Source organism: Manacus candei, unplaced genomic scaffold (assembly GCF_025592945.1).
Source record: "Manacus candei isolate 608988 ecotype Guabito, Panama unplaced genomic scaffold, ASM2559294v1 h1tg000043l, whole genome shotgun sequence".
In the NCBI taxonomy this organism is placed as follows: Eukaryota; Metazoa; Chordata; class Aves; order Passeriformes; family Pipridae; genus Manacus; species Manacus candei.
In genome coordinates, this window is record NW_026138091.1 from 658,069 (window position 1) to 674,180 (window position 16,112).

At 34.7% G+C, this 16,112-nt stretch overlaps 1 protein-coding gene across 8 annotated transcripts in view; it reads right to left on the bottom strand.

Annotated features, from left to right (window-relative positions):
• PTPRQ (protein tyrosine phosphatase receptor type Q) overlaps positions 1-16,112 on the bottom strand; it is a 130,265-nt gene that overhangs the window by 58,210 nt on the left and 55,943 nt on the right. For all 8 annotated transcript variants that reach the window (XR_007905921.1, XM_051795683.1, XM_051795682.1 and 5 more), the window contains 7 exons: positions 13,647-13,807; positions 13,081-13,226; positions 6,181-6,346; positions 5,418-5,708; positions 4,904-5,179; positions 3,965-4,116; positions 1,944-2,085 (listed from right to left, as the gene is read on the bottom strand). Coding sequence is in view for 7 of the 8 variants with exons in the window: in XM_051795683.1 (XP_051651643.1) it covers positions 1,944-2,085; positions 3,965-4,116; positions 4,904-5,179; positions 5,418-5,708; positions 6,181-6,346; positions 13,081-13,226; positions 13,647-13,807 (1,334 nt within the window). In the remaining variant the exon portion in view is untranslated. The remainder of the gene's footprint in view (positions 1-1,943; positions 2,086-3,964; positions 4,117-4,903; positions 5,180-5,417; positions 5,709-6,180; positions 6,347-13,080; positions 13,227-13,646; positions 13,808-16,112) is intronic.

Sequence of the window (16,112 nt, forward strand, 5' to 3'; positions counted from 1 at the left end):
AAATTAATAAAAGAAACACATTGAGAGAACAAAAAAATGTCTTTGTTCCCATTAAATGGTTCACTTCCAACTACTGTGAATGTGACTGATGATTGTACTCGAAATAGAAGAAGTCATCTATCTGGCTTTTCCCTGGTTGTGAGATCCAATTTTGTTTTCACACCTGCTCATATTCTCCACATCTTTTTTTAAACAAAGTGTAGTAAAACATACACAGTAGTGTGAAATCCATATACATACTCCACAACAGCATCAACAGCAGAAGTTCCTTATTTATATGTTAGCTCTGTTTCTTTTAGGCACTTTATCATACCTCTCTGTCCTTCCAGCAGAGGTACAACCTGCACAGAAGTCATGAGGCAGGTTTCAGAGCTGTCATATCAATGCTATTATCTTACAGTTCCCAATCTATTTGCTGGTTCTGGCAGGAGAAATTTTTTTAAATGCTTATAAAAAAATTAATGAATTGTAGCAAATATTATAATCATGTTGAAAATAGAGCAATTATATGTGAACAATTGATTAAAGAGAAAAATGGATTAAAGTATTTCCAAAAGGGCTAAATTACTGGCTGTACCATGTAAGAGAAAACAAATACACAGTGAGGGGTGGCCCAACCTACTTCTTCTATTGAAACAGGTTGAGGAATCTATAAAATAGTAAAAAGATTGTAGTGAGGCAGTTAAAATAGAGGTAAACATATTCATTATCACTATACAGAGGTAAATTAATCTGTTTAAAAAGATTAATTTTCTTTTCAGAATTTAAAGAAAAAATTTCTTTTTAAGAAGCAACATCTGCAGAATAAAGAAGATTAACTGGCACTTTTAATAAAGACTAGGGACAGAATCCTTAGAGGAACTCAGTGAGGAACTGATCCAGCAATTGCCCAAAATCTAGGTTGGAGGGAAAGGAAACATGCTGCAACTACCTAAGCATAAAGTCTGAGATAAAGCTATAATATTACTAGATCATGTTCCTGGGAGAAATGTCTCTCCAGTACTTCCAAAGAAAGTACCATGAGTATGGAATGTTTGTGGTGAAATGAGACAACTGAATGATGACCATGGTTTTATAGCAGAACAGCCTTCAGTTGCAGGGATCCAACTGCCAAACTGAACCAGTTTAGTGATGGTCCAGATTTCTGATGGTGGGTAACTCCTGGGTATAATAAACAGCATAATTTTCCCCAGAAACTCTGTTTTACCAGTTCCAGCAGGAATCTTTCACTGGAAATGTGATCTTGGAGAAACTATAGTAATATGGCATCTTTCGATACTTTGTCTGCTCCCTTTGCTGACAGTATAAAGAAAGCTGAGAGTCCCCTGAGCCATGCTGGTTCCCTGGCACTGACAGCCCTTATAAAGCACAGGAGCCCAGAGATTGCTCTGACCTGGCAAAGGAGCTACAGCTTTGCGCAATGGCCAGTTTCACAAACCCACCATTCTCACGGGCTCTTCTTTAGTGAATATTGAGTGTTTCACTTTTAGTGGCTAGTTTCCTTCCTAAATTAAATTATTTTAAAAATGTTAAAAATTTCTGTTTGTTTAATGTTCATTTGCCAATATTTTGACCAGCTGCTCTTGATACTGCTAACATTTCAGTTATTTTCACAGGGATCTGAATTATCGCTTTGATCTGCAAAGACTGATATCTTTCTAATTTTCCTCCCTTTATCTGTGATGCTATTAAAATATTTATAGTAACCATATAAGCCTCTCATTTCAGATGAGGACATTTCTAATTCTACACTTCCGACATCAAACTTCAAACCCAGCCTACAATAAGAATGTGAATAGGTGTTACACAGGCAGAAGGCAATGAGATAGTGTTATGTTACATTTTCTTTGGAGACAAGATGAACACTGTTTTTCAGCCATACAAGGAAAATATACATAAATATATATAAACAGAACTGCAGCTTAAAAAAAGTCGTATCTAACCTGATTCCATCGTTGTAAACTGGACAGCATTACTGAACTGATTGCCATTCCCAAGCTTGGTAAATGCAGAGACACTGATAGAATAGGGGCTGAATGGTTCTAATCCAACAAGGTTTGCCTCATGGTTTGAACCTGAAATGTTCTTAAGGAAGAAAAAATTACTAGTACACAATTAATCTCTAGAAACATTGTGGGTCTCAGCTTGAACCCAATGAAATGAACAGAAGATTTATAGCCATAGTTTTGCCTCTACTCTGAGGAGATTTCAGTCAAATATTGAAAACTTTTGTCACTTCCACACCACTTCATCAATCCCTCTCACCTTCTACTTCCTTGCTACACCTCTGCAGTAGAAGACGTCATGGGTCATAGCTTCCTATTTCTTTTACTTTACCTGAACTAGATACACAGATTGACAAAGAGCTTCAAAAAAACCAAACCAAACCAAACCAAAACCAACCAACCAACCAACCAACCCAAAACCAAAAAAGCAAAACAAAACAAAAACCAAACCAAAACCAAAAAAAGTTTAAAAACACAGTTCAATTCCTTTTAGCTGTTTTTCCCAGAGCATGCAAGGCATATTTTATTCAAATATTGAGAGAACTATAATAACAGCAGGGAAAGAGCTGAATTTCAGCAAGAAAATCTTGTGGAATCCAAGTTATCAGAGAATTATGGTGTCTAAATACAGTATTCCTATAAAAATTGCTCTGCTTGTCCTGCTGCCACAACCTAGATCTATTTTCTTGCCCACATAACATTACAAAACACGAAAGAATGTAGGGTAAAGCAGATGCATTCAAGTGCTCCAGAGTGTTTTTGCATTCTAATTGGATTTGAGACTGCCTCACATGGGCAGTGGAGAATAATCTTTAGTGGTCTCTTTGAACACCCAGAGAATGTGTTTCCGAAGGTAGCTGGCTGTAAAATTCACAGTTCCTCTCTCATAGGTTCATTGTGCTCTTTCAAGTATTATAGAAGAAACTGGGGTGATGCCAGTACTTCATTCCACAGTGGGGAATAACAGCAGACCTCATAAGGGGTAGCCAAGTAGGCCGCTCCATGGGGACTGGTTTCCAGTGCATACACTTAACAGCACACACAGTTTCCGTGCATGCTCAGTCTCTGTAATAAGAACTGTATTGGTGAGGGAGTTGGAGTAATGAAGCTCTTCATAGTCACACACGTACCTTAAACTGCGTGTCTCAAACTCCTATCTCACTGCAGTAATATCTTTTCCCTGCAGCTTTTACAAGCACCTAGGGTGAACTGGACTCACTATATAGTTTCTCTGCTTCAGATGCAATCCTGACCTTAGCTTGCTGCCTTTGCAGTTCACAGCACATGTCTTGATGCCACCCAGATTTAAGCAGATAGAAATGCCTTGATCAAATTTTGTATATCATAAAATCATAGAGTCATAGAATGGTTGGAAGGGACCTTAAAGACCATTCAGTTCCAAACTCAATGCTGTGAGCAGGAAACCTTCCACTAGACCAGATTAATCACAGCTTCATTCAACCTAGCCCTGAACATTCATATAGCAACCATTTCAGTTAAAATTTATTCAGTATTCTTATTCTGCAAAAATTAAAAAAAATTTGCAAACCGCTAAACAGTTTTTAACTATTTTTCAAGATGACTATCTGTCTTTTTGAATCTTGACAGTCCATAGATACTAAATAGCTAAACAAAGATAACCACAAAACAAGTAACTTCTGTAATTTTCTAACATCAAGCTTACACTGGAATATGAACTAAATATTAATAAATCTCATCATTAATGAAACATTAGAAGTTCAAAGCAAATTAAAATCTAACAATTTTTTTCTATCTAATTTTAAAAACTGAATTACAGTTATGGTGGTAGGGTAAGTAAACTGTCTTAGCAAACAGGAATTTAGAGGAGCTTCATAATTCTAGGAGCATAACAGACATTTAAAATATTTGTCATATATTTTGTTCCTAAAGCACAAAATAAATATTTTAAAAAATTAAACACTTTATTATAAACATACCTGATAAACTAGTTTTTCTGTGTTGTTTTGATAAATCTTAAAATTATATCTCATTATAACACCATTTGACTGGGGACTTGGATCCCATTTTAGCCACACGGAATCTGCAGTATAGTTGATAATGGTCAAATTCTGGGGTGGAGCTAATGGCACTACAAAAGAGAAATGCTTTTGACTTCCAAATGACAAAACAATCCAGGCAAAACAAAACAGTTTAGAGATGCAGGAGAAAATAGATATTTTTGTTAACATTTTTATACGAATTCAAGTTAACTAATTCCTTGCTATTTAAACCTTTTCCTTTCTCTTTGACATGCAACAAATTCCATTAATGCAGAATATAATCTTACTCAGTAAGAGATCTTAGAGATCTAAAAAAATATATTAATCATTTAAACATCCCCATTGCCAGAACTAAGACATTTAGCAAGTCATATTACATATGTTACTGGAATGTGATATACTTTGCTTCCTACATCATATATTGAGCACAACTCAACATATATTTACAGAATATGTAATTCACCATGCAGAGGAGGGGAGATCAATACACAGGAGACCTATGTGAATGTGTCAGAAATATTTCCATGTTTTATCATTTTTCAGTTATATAGGGAGATGAAGAGAAAAGTACTGTTGCTTGCTTCAAAATCCCTGAGACTTGGCAAACTATAACACATTCCAAAAACAAAATATATTTCTCCTTGGAGTTATTTTTGTAATCCCATGCAAAATGTGACCTCCTCTTGCACACTGTGGCAGGAGAAAGAGCTCTCAGAAAACACTTCCCTTGCAGTGTTTTCTTCTTCTGAAAGCTCTTCACTCACAGACCAATGGAAAATTAATCCTTCATCTCAACAGGTCTGGTGTTCAGACCTAAGATGGATGCAGTAACTTAGAGTTGATATTTCAAAGTTGGTTACAACTGAATTTGCTCACCTGACTCATCTGTGTAAAACTGAAGCACAGCAGATGGACCAGGTCCTTTTATTGTTCTTGCAGCTGCATAAATGCTATACAATGTGAATGGTAGAAGGTCTTCCAAGACGATAAAATTATTGGTGGTAGAGAATGAGTTATTCCTTTCTGGTCCAAATAAATTTAAATCATAACTTATTATGATACCATTTGGCTTAACAGGGGGGTCCCATGAAAACATAACTGAGGTAGTTGAGAGATTTGAAAATGTTTTGATTATAGGTGCTGATTCTGGGACTACATGAAGAAATAAGAAAGAGAAAAATAGGGATAATGTCAGGAAAACATGTTACAATGAAAAATTCTGTTTCATGGTGTCAAAATAGAAATGTGTAGCAGTCATTTGTGTCATTGTATACCCAAAAAGCTTCAAGTTAACATGACAAAAATAAACAATATTTTTGTTTCCTTTTAGAAAATTGTTTGGGTTTTTTACTACATTTCCATAGAAATGAATAAAATATCTTTATCTTACCATCTTCATCAGTTCTTATATGCAGACTTAGAGCATGCTGTTCAGAAGATCCTTTATCAGTGGCTGGTGTGATTTTCAGAATGTAATCGGTATATTTCTCCAGATTGTCAAACATTATGCTTGTGTTGTAAGTAAGGAAAGACAAAACCTTGCTGGTTCCCAGTTGCATTAAACTTAGAGAAACATGAAAGAAGACTAAGCCATTTGGCTGGGATGGTGGAAGCCAGCTTACATTCACAGAAGATGAGGAAATGTTTTGATAGACCAGATTTTCAACAAAACCTTCTGGGACTATGAGAGATAATACACAAAAAATTAAATGCATGGATTACAGTAATGAAACATTCAAACCCAAACCAGAAATCACTCTTCGAAATATGATTAGTCTGAAAATGTCACGTCACTTGTCATATTTTTTACAACTTATAAAAATAACTTATGTTTCAATATCAAAAATAAAATACTTTGGAGGCATATATGAATAATCATTTATGTTAAATTTTTTTAAGAAAAATTTCTTAATGATTGTTTAAGACAATATTTTTATTGCTTGTGAACTACATTCTTAGTATTACAAAGTAAAGACTCAGATCAAAATGCCTTCTTTGAAAAAAAAATACTGCAGCATTGAAAACCACACTTACTGTTTTGTTTGGGTTTTTTTACATTGGCATCATAACAGTAAAATAATTTTCAAGTTAGAGAATGTTTAATAAATGTAAGCACTGATATACACTGAGTGTTAAAAAAGTTATTAACTTACTATCCTGATCTGTATACACATCTATTTTTTCACTGGTTTTGTTTCCATCTCCAAAAGCTGTACTTGCAGTTAACCATAAAATATAATGGCTGTATTTTGCCAAGTCATCCAGAACTACAAACGGGGGCATACTGATGTTGCTGTCATTACCATAAGCTGTGAAATTCTAAAGGGAAAAAAAAAGGATAATGTTGCCATTGAAAATGTTGTTTATTCATTGCCATTGAAAATGTTATTTATTCATTGATTTCTCTTTCTAGTTCCCCATTTAGCTGTCACCATCACCACCACCAGATATGATTTACCATAGCTTTCAGGAGACATAAATCTACACTTTGACTTCTATTGTTACTCCTTGTAAGTACATAGAGTATGTAATGACTCCCCCTATTCTTTGTAGTTGTTGAATGCCAATTCACAGATTAAATCTGTAATATTACAATGTGTTTATCCATATTGCATCAAGAATGTACCATCCACTAATTGCTCATAGATTAAATGATCATACATGTTACTGCCTTGCCTGATCATCATGAAGCAAATCAAAGGACTTCTCTCACTTTATTCTTTTTTTATGAGAGTAGATTTTGAATTTAAAACTTCCAGCAGCAGAGATGTTACTGCACCACTTCATAAACTGTTCCTTTTGTTAGTTGTCCCTTCCAATAAAAACATGCTGTTATCTCTAATGCAAATGTCTATACCCAGTGGACCATGTTAAACTCAAGACATCAACAGAAAATTTTCCTTTGTTCAGTTACTTGCTAATGAAAGGATTGCACCAGAATCTAATTCCATTTTCCTTTGCACAATACTAAAATATCACTAAAATTGTGACTGTATCAGCAGGTTAGTGCTTTAGATCAGCCCCTCCAAGAAAGCTATTCCTGTTTAGAATCAACTCTTTGGGAAAAGGAAAAGAAAAAATATAAATCAGATTATTTATGTAAGGTCAGCTTTACCTCATAACTGAATGTGTTGAATCACCCACCTCATTATGGGAATCTAATTTAGATGATCCAACACAATTTGGTTCATGATTTGAAAACTGTTGAGAGGTTATGTAGCCCATGAGCATATTCAGCTCCAGCATTGTGCAGGAAGTCAAATTTTTGCTCCTGATTGAGAGTGTCAGTATTATTCCTCTGTGGCAGCCACATTGCCCCATTGAGCAGATGGCATGGGCAGCACTCCTCAGGATCAAAGTCCTAATTTTTCTACATAGCAATATTTTCAGGGGATACTGGATTTCGCCCAACACCCTGATGAATTGACTAGTACACATTCCAGTTATTTGGCCTGTTTCCTATTTTTGGTGTTAGATCTTATCTACAACCCCCACCTCTTTAAAATCAAAGCTAGCTTTCAACTAAATTCTTTTCTAAAAGAGAGAGGCTATGAGAGAAGACTTACTAAAGCAGAAAAATGCAACAGTAATGTTTGAGTATTAAAATTCAGAAATATCACATAAGAACAGAGGAATGCTGAAACTGCATACTAAAAAATGGGTTATATTTCTCATGAGGAAAGTTTCTACTGAAGAAGTCACTGTAATATGCTCTACCACACAGTTGAGTCAGTACTGTGCAAATTGATAGTCCAGTATCCAATTTTGATCTCTGTCACCAATACATATCAATTATACATCTAATGCAACACTTCGCCAATTTTTTGTACAGACAAGATCATTTTATTTTTGCAGAAAACAAGAAGTCACACTCTCATTCAGTGATTTTCATGCTAATATCTGAAGACCTAGTTTTGCCTACAGTCACCAGTACTTAGATAATATAAATAAGTAAATAGTTTGTTTGGCAATGAAAATTTAAACCTTTGTTTAGAATGCAGAACAGAAGCTGCATGAATTGGTAGTATAAGTTTCTATATCCAGTCTTATTAACTGACTTAAAGCACACCATTAGTTTTGTCTGAATGATTAGGTTAAATCAATATCAGTCACAATACAAAAACATTCCACCTTAATATATGATTTTCTTCTAAAAGTAGTTTGAATCTCGCACTGTCTTCATAACTAACTGAAAAGGCTGTGAAGAGCTTTGCATTACACTTGCATAGCTTAAGATACGGGAAACAGAAAATAGAATTCTAAGGTATTTAATTAAACTTTCTGATGCTTAAGCACAATCGGACAGAAAATATCATCTAGCCCAGAAGAAGCATTCTAATACCATCCTGTTGTTATTATTATTAGATACTGTAATGAGAAATAATTAATAATTTATAATAACAATATCTAACAATCAGATTTTTTTAATAAGACCTTACATAATTATCTGAGTTTTCAAGGTAAAAATGTCAAGGGTACCACATCAAATTTTGATTCTAGATTTAATGGGAGTTTATTGGTATGAACAGCTGAAAATTCAACTCTTAGTTTAAAAAGCATACCTTTACAATTTAGCCAGCTGTCTGGCAGTTAAGGACTTAGTGAACCAACGTGAACATTATAACAACAGGGTTTTGTTGGTTCAACAAAAACTATTTTAAGAGAGAGTTCCTTTACTGTGAAGAGCCCAAGGAACAGGGATTATCTCAAACTTCTGATATGACAAAATATTAGAAAAAAAAGGAACACATAATTAGGAGTAACAGTGAGCAGGAAGAACTGTGTGGGTACAAACTGAGAAAAGACAAAACTTGTACTAATTGTACCCTGGGGATAGAACACTATAGGAAGTTTTACAATTAACTGTGGCTCCAGATGAAAGCAAACAGCTTAGGATCTTTGGCTACAGCTGAAGAAATTCTTCCTCAGTCCCTTTCTTCATCCATACATGAAAGAAGTTTTGACATAGCAAAGTATCAGATTATTAAAAGCAGCTAAGTGTAAGCAATACACACAGGCCATGAAAGTGTCAGCAGAATGCAGTATATTCTTCAGGAAGCAGCAGATATTTCCAGTGGCATAAAACTGTAATTAGTTGCACACAGAAAATGCAGTGCTGCTGTTCTTCACTGTTAACCTTTTTCCCCTCTTCTGCTTTCTTTTTTAGGTTCATCTGACTCTTGTTTTGAGTCAGAGGATCACATTCGGGACTCTGGCAATCAGATGAGAGTGGTGACACTGTGAGGGCTAATCCAAGCCATCCTTCAAGGAGCATAATGCACATTGTTGCAGTAGCAACCTAAGCGAAGATATTTCCTTTTTGTGTGCTGCACCATTCTGAGGCCATGTATTTGCAGTGTATTTTTGGGAAGTTCCCCTTTCTATCCCTGCTGTGGTCATACTGGTGAAAGAAAATGTTTGATTGTTAATATAGCACATTGTTTGCATCCCTTTTTCTGCATCCCAAGGGTAATCCAAGTTGAATTTCACTCTGAACTGTATCCAGTCATGGTCACTTCAATTGGCTTGAAGTAGACATTGGATGATTTGGGTTTTGATGTTCAGTTGCTTGAAAGGGTTGTAAATTTTTTCAGTACTTAGCTCCTGGTTCCCCTGGCAGAGTAGGACAATTGTCATCTGTACTGAAATTCCTACACTGGGGAACTTTATCCAAGCATAATTTTATATTCATAATTAGCACCTTTCCCACTTTCTTGCTAATCAAAACACAAGTACATAGAAATTGAATAAAAGAGTTTATTCAAGTCAAGGATATCTTTCACAGATCAGTATTCAGCTATGAGATAATTACTTCCATAGATTTTTTGACTTTTTTCCTCAATAAGACTGAGAATGTGGGCAGTGTGATTGCTTCAAGCAGCAGGCAAGGCATTGTGGAGCAAAACGTGCAAAGCTGCTATTGCAAACAGTGAAAGCAGTGTCACAGAGAAGTGATGTGAAGAAAAGGTTCAGTGTCATGTCATCTGCATATGAAGTGTTCTTTGTCAGCATACATGCTATATCTTTACTGCACTAGAACACAACAGCAATCATATACCAAAAGGTAGCATTTTCCCTAGACCTATGTCGGCAGAAGTGTTGGCCCTGTGTATATAATGGTTTCTTCTACTTGGCTACCAGTCATTCCTCCCTCTCTGACACATTTTCTTTTACAACCTATCAGAATCCCCATAGAAACAGCCCACTCATCTACCAAAATCCTCAAATCCAATCTCCATCACTAAATATTTCCTTCTGCTGTTCTGGTTCTGAAGCTAGGTCTGAGCATCCCCAGCCTTCTGGCTGGGCAACTGCAGCATGATTTTTCATGTAGACCTATAGAGCAAAGAAACTATACATTATTTTTCTGACCTATGAAGGTATATAACATTTTCTTATTTAAAGAAAAACTGGTTTTCCTGCAAGTTTCTTTATAATGTCAAGGAGAAAACCACATTTTTAATCTCAGGTGTTTTGCTATGTTTGTGGGGTTTTTCCCCTAAACAAAATGCTTCACTCTGCAGTTACTAACTTCCTGGTTTTATCATATTAACACTCTGTGGTTTTTATTAATTAGGTTTTAATGTTCCTGAGGAGTTTGAGAATGTGTGATAAGGGAGAAATTGAGACAACAGAATAACACCAGTTTTGGTATGACTTTTGGTATGACTTTGTGGCTACTTCAGATTATGCCAGCATTGGTATATGTTAATTTTCTTGATATTCTTCAACAAGGGTGGTTTTTCAGGCATCTAGAAGACATGGTTTAAGACTTGGACCCCTGACATTATTTCCTGACAAAGAAGCAGATTAAAGACTGGTAGTGTTTGGCTGCCTTCAACCACACATCTGAGAAGTCTGGGTTCCCTGAAATATGAAAAGATCATCTCCTTTTTCAATTGTCATAGATAATTTCTAAAACTGAAAATACAGTTTGGATAAACAAAAGCAGAATGGTGACCTCGATGTAGAGTGTTCTAACTGATGATTATTTCTTTCCAAATGTGTGCAATAAAAAACTTAGCAACAGACTCACAAATACATGGTTATATTTCTAAGTTCCAGATGGTCATAAGCTGCATGTTTGAATACACTTATGTAGCTCACAACTGTCTGTATATGTCATATATGTATATGACATATATTCACATATCAGACTGACATTCACACATGCATTTTTCTGTTGTAAAAAGAGAAATATAAAATATCTGACAGAAATGAGTTGCCTATTTTCATCTGTTTGAAATCTGTCCTGCATCCACAGGAATTCCAAGGTATAGGACAGAAATGCAATGTAGATATGGTAGTTGTCATGTGTAAACAGTGAATGGACAGGATGTGAAGGGCAAAAGTTAAGGGAAGCAGACAGATTAAAATTCAATCATGATTTGAGAGATTTATGGTCATATTCCAGGGGCAGTAAGAGACAGATGCAACAGCAGCTGAAACCTATCTTCTGGTGGCAGAGGGATAGGATAAAAAATCAAAGTTAAAAGGATGAAAAAGGTAGTTTCCACACACAGAAGTAGAGCTACTGTCAGCACTTTTCTGCCATCCACTACATAGTATGCCAGAGCAGTGGTAATTTCCACTTGTGCCACCATTTTTCCCTGCCCAACTACATCACACGATAATGAAACTGGACCCTCACCTGGCTGGACCAACACTATTCTGCTTCATCTTCCCTATCTTCCTCCTTTATTTCCAGAGTCTTGGGCCCATCCAGAGGGATTTTAGCTCTCAGTGTATCAGTTTCACCTTACTCGTTCACCTCAGATTTCCACCTTCCTAAAGGCAAGACTAGTCCAAGTCCATAGTGGTCCTCTAAAATCTCCTGAGATTTCTAAGAATTAGATAAATGCAGACGTTCTTCATAGGATAGGTTACTTCATGTAATGCACTGAAATAAAGGTTTCTCCAAGGATTTTTAAAAAAAAATGGTGTTGCTATCACAGTTTGTGCAAACAGTCTGCCATCTGAACTGTAGCCCCGATTTTAGTATCAGAATATGAATTCATGGCACAATCTTGCTTGCATATGAAACTATGCAGAGCCTGACAACCACACAGCTTCGCAGAAGTCAGAGAAATGTAAACACTGAAGTATGTTAGCAATTATTCAGTCACAGGTTTTTGTAATATTTGTGAATATTTCTTCTAGTTATTCTCAAATACATGTATACCTCATCCTGGACATATCTTGAGCATAAAGTTATGCAGTAGAGGTTATTTTCCATGCATAAGTTTCTTAATGAATTTATATTTTTTCTTTGCTTCCATATGTGTAAAACTTGTGATCAAAAACCTGTAAGGAAAGCTTATTTCTCTTATTATATTTTTGTACCATAATATATTCATAGAAAAGAAAACAGAAAAATTATATACACAATGAATAAGTGTGGTGCATAAATAAGAATGAAAGTAAACAGAACAAAAAATCCTACAAGGAAATGTGTGGATCACCAAAATGTTACTTATAACATTTTGTCCTTTAAGCTTTAACATAAAAATCTCAATATCTTTGAATCAATCTACTAAACAGTAATTTTCTTTTGACAATAAGAAAAATATGAAATTAAAATATGTTCCCTACTTTCACATTAACTTCTTATTTTTAAGTCTGTACAAACATTATTTAAAAACTAAAACCAGAACTGTTACAGAAATTTATTCAAATTGATAGATTAGACTAAAATAAACACTCATAAGGTGTGACATGATTGTAATAGGTCTTGTGTCTATCCTTTACATATGTTAAGAGGATATATGTATTAAATGTATGTGTGCATACATGTATACATAAGTCTTGCATAATAAAATATTACACAAAATGTATTGGCTTTAATGTTTAATTAGATGAATGCTCTATGAGATGCACAATGTAACATATGATTACAAGATGTGCTTCTGTCTTTATAAGTTAAAAAATTACATAATGATAAAAGAAATATTAAAAAACATATATTGGTAGCTAGAAAAATTGAGTTAATCTTTAATGAATTATTAGAACATTTCATTGACTTCTACAAAAGAAGAATATAAAAATAAACTTACCTGTATGAATATTCCTGAATTATTTTTGAAATAAACTGAGTAGTACAGTATATTTCCATTGGGTTTTTGGGGAGGAGACCAGAATAGCATTATTGATGTGGAAGTAAGGTTTCTGTATGCAACATCTTTCGGTGGATCACTTGGTGCTGGAAAAATGTTGAGTTTTAGCATACCTAAAGCGTTGTACCTCAAGATTTTTGTACATTTTAGTGCCTGAGAAACATCCACTATAGATTTGACAGCATCCTATGTCAAATTAAATGTATTTCTGGTTATGGTATAAAAACTGCTTTTGGACATGATGAGGGAAAAAAGCATATGTAAATGAATTTTAAAAACACTTTTTCAGACACATTTGTATTTAGCTGCATTTTTAAACAGATAGTGTTTTCGTATAGAATTTTTCCTGTACTTACAGCTTTGGATGTCTAATTTGCTGACATGGAACTTCATGAAGTTACATCTCTATACTCCAATTATAGATGATAGGTTTTATTAGCTTAAACAAGGCTGAGAGAAATATAAGGCTGAATGAAAATAGAGGTTCATACTATATTTAAACTTACCTCCTTCAGAAGTTCTGAATGTTATAGTATCACTTTTTATATTGCCATCTCCAAATCTTGTACTTGCTGTTAGGTAAGCACTATACTCATAGTTATATTCTAGGTCTGTGAACTCCAATGATGTTTCTGTTACATTAACACTCCTTTTTGACATTTTATTCCTGAAGAAAAAGTATTTTATTAATAATATACACACACCGTTTCCATATGTATACAACTATAGTGTATGTTATAAAATTGAAAAACGCAACACTGTGGTAAATACAAGTATATTAATCTTTCTTTTTGTCTTTTATATTGAAAAGCTCACTTTTGTACCCTTGCATCACAAGAGGGCTCCTAATGTTGTTTCTTAAAAAACACCCAAAACCTCCACATTAATATATTTGCAAATTACAACAACAAAAAAATCAACAAAGACAATGATTGTATGGAATATTAAGGAGGAGCATTTCCATCTATGAACTCCTATGAAATTTTTATGTGGTACCCTTGGGAAGGACACAGTAGGGCATAACTAAACTGTCTCTCTGGACAGGAATAGCGAAATATAAAAAGATTATAGCAGGGAGCATGCCCTACTGTGACTCTGTGAAATTGGTCAGAAGGCTGAAGTTATAAATGGAATAATAGAAGATGATATGGAACAGGAATTAGCTGGTGCTGAGTTAATTCTGGTGGAATGTAGCAGGGGATCAGAATGGAACTCCAGTAAGGTCAAAACCCGCCTAGAAAGACTGTAAGATGTAACATTAATAAAATGCTGGTATTAGCATAGGTATGAAATGGTTATCAGAAAGTAAAATAAGATACGAGAAATAACTAACTTGAATTCAAAAAGTCTGCTATTCCTTGTAAAGTTAATGCAATCTTTTAAGAAAAAATAGGAGGAAAAAATCCCACTATCAAACATTCCATTCCTGTAAAGATTTCTGTATGCGTAGGTGCTCTGCGTCCCCAGTAGAATTTCACACAGGGATGATAATTTGATAACTAAAATCAAATATCTTGCTCCAGCAATCACTATGGCGCTCTTCACAAATGAAAATGGGTTCTAATTCAAAAAAAAAAAAAAAAAAAAAAGAAATCAAAAAGGGAAAGGTGATACAAAATTATTAGATGGGCCACTTTTCATCCTTTGATAAGGAATTAATGTCCCATTAGCAAAGATCACCATCTAATATATCTGAAATAAAAACAACTGGAATGAGAAAATGTGTGAGAATGAAAAAAAAATTCTTTCTAACCCTTTCAGATTTTGAGTGGAATTGAATGTCACTTGACATGGGAAATTTTCTTGGTAACAGAGAAAGTTAAAATTTACATTTTTCCCAAACTTCTGACACTTTTAATAGTCTGTAAAAAGATACAAAAGGTTGCAGCTGCAGTTATCAAATTCTATACAAAGACATCTTTTCCTGGATCTTTGCCCAATATATTCTTAGCATGGAAAAACATATCTGGTTATAATTCAGGTAAGAAGAAAATCCACTGCTTAGTGTTGCAAACATTTCTGCTCCCAGAAGCTGCATTCTTACAACATCTTAGTTGGCAAAAAACATTTCAACAACCAGACATAGGAAGAAGAACAAAAGTTTGAGGTGTTTCAAGAGATGATTTTCTGCTTAGAAACAAATGAGATTGCCATAAAAATAAGAAAACACTGATCAAAGTGAGTGCAGTCTCTGCAGACAATGAGAAAGAAAGTACATAGCAGAATCAGCTAAGCCAAGGAATTTTACTGAAGAAAAAATAATAAAAAGTTTTAAATCAGAACTTTCAGAAATGCAGGCAACAGAGGTTCTAAGAAATTGCATACTTTCAGTTGACAAAGGCAGGTACCATATTTTCTTAAAAATCTTTACCTCAAAGTAGATCTAGTCAATAATTATCTGACAGAAGTTTGCTGAAAAGGATAATGGCAAAGGACAACAGCTATGTAAAAATTTGGCAATTTTGTAAATATGCCTTTAATACTCCAGAATTACAGACTTAGGCAGTATGAGTTTGTAGATTCAAGGTACACAGGCTTTACTACCTGCTAGCACCCAAAACCTCCTTGCCCTGTGACAAATACCATTAAATACAACACTGAAAACATTCCAGATGTTACTCTTTCTATTCTAGTAGTTGTAGATACTTGTTCTGGATTAGTTAAAGAAAAGTTACCAAATTCTCTGTAACTGTTGCAGAATATTTAAGTGAAGTGGAGGAACGTTTATTTAACATCCGTAGTAACCTTCATCATTCTGCTTTATTGAGAAGCACTGGGATTAACAATCTCCTCCAAAATACATTGAATACCTCCCAAAAGTAGCAACTGTATGGCACAGCAGTTTATCTTGTCAAACCTCACACTGCAATGCATTTTATGGAATCATATAGACAATTCTGTTAAATACTTAAAATTCCTCTCCTTCCTCCACCCCTCCCTCCCCCTCAAGGAAGCAGTGAAGTTATGACCCC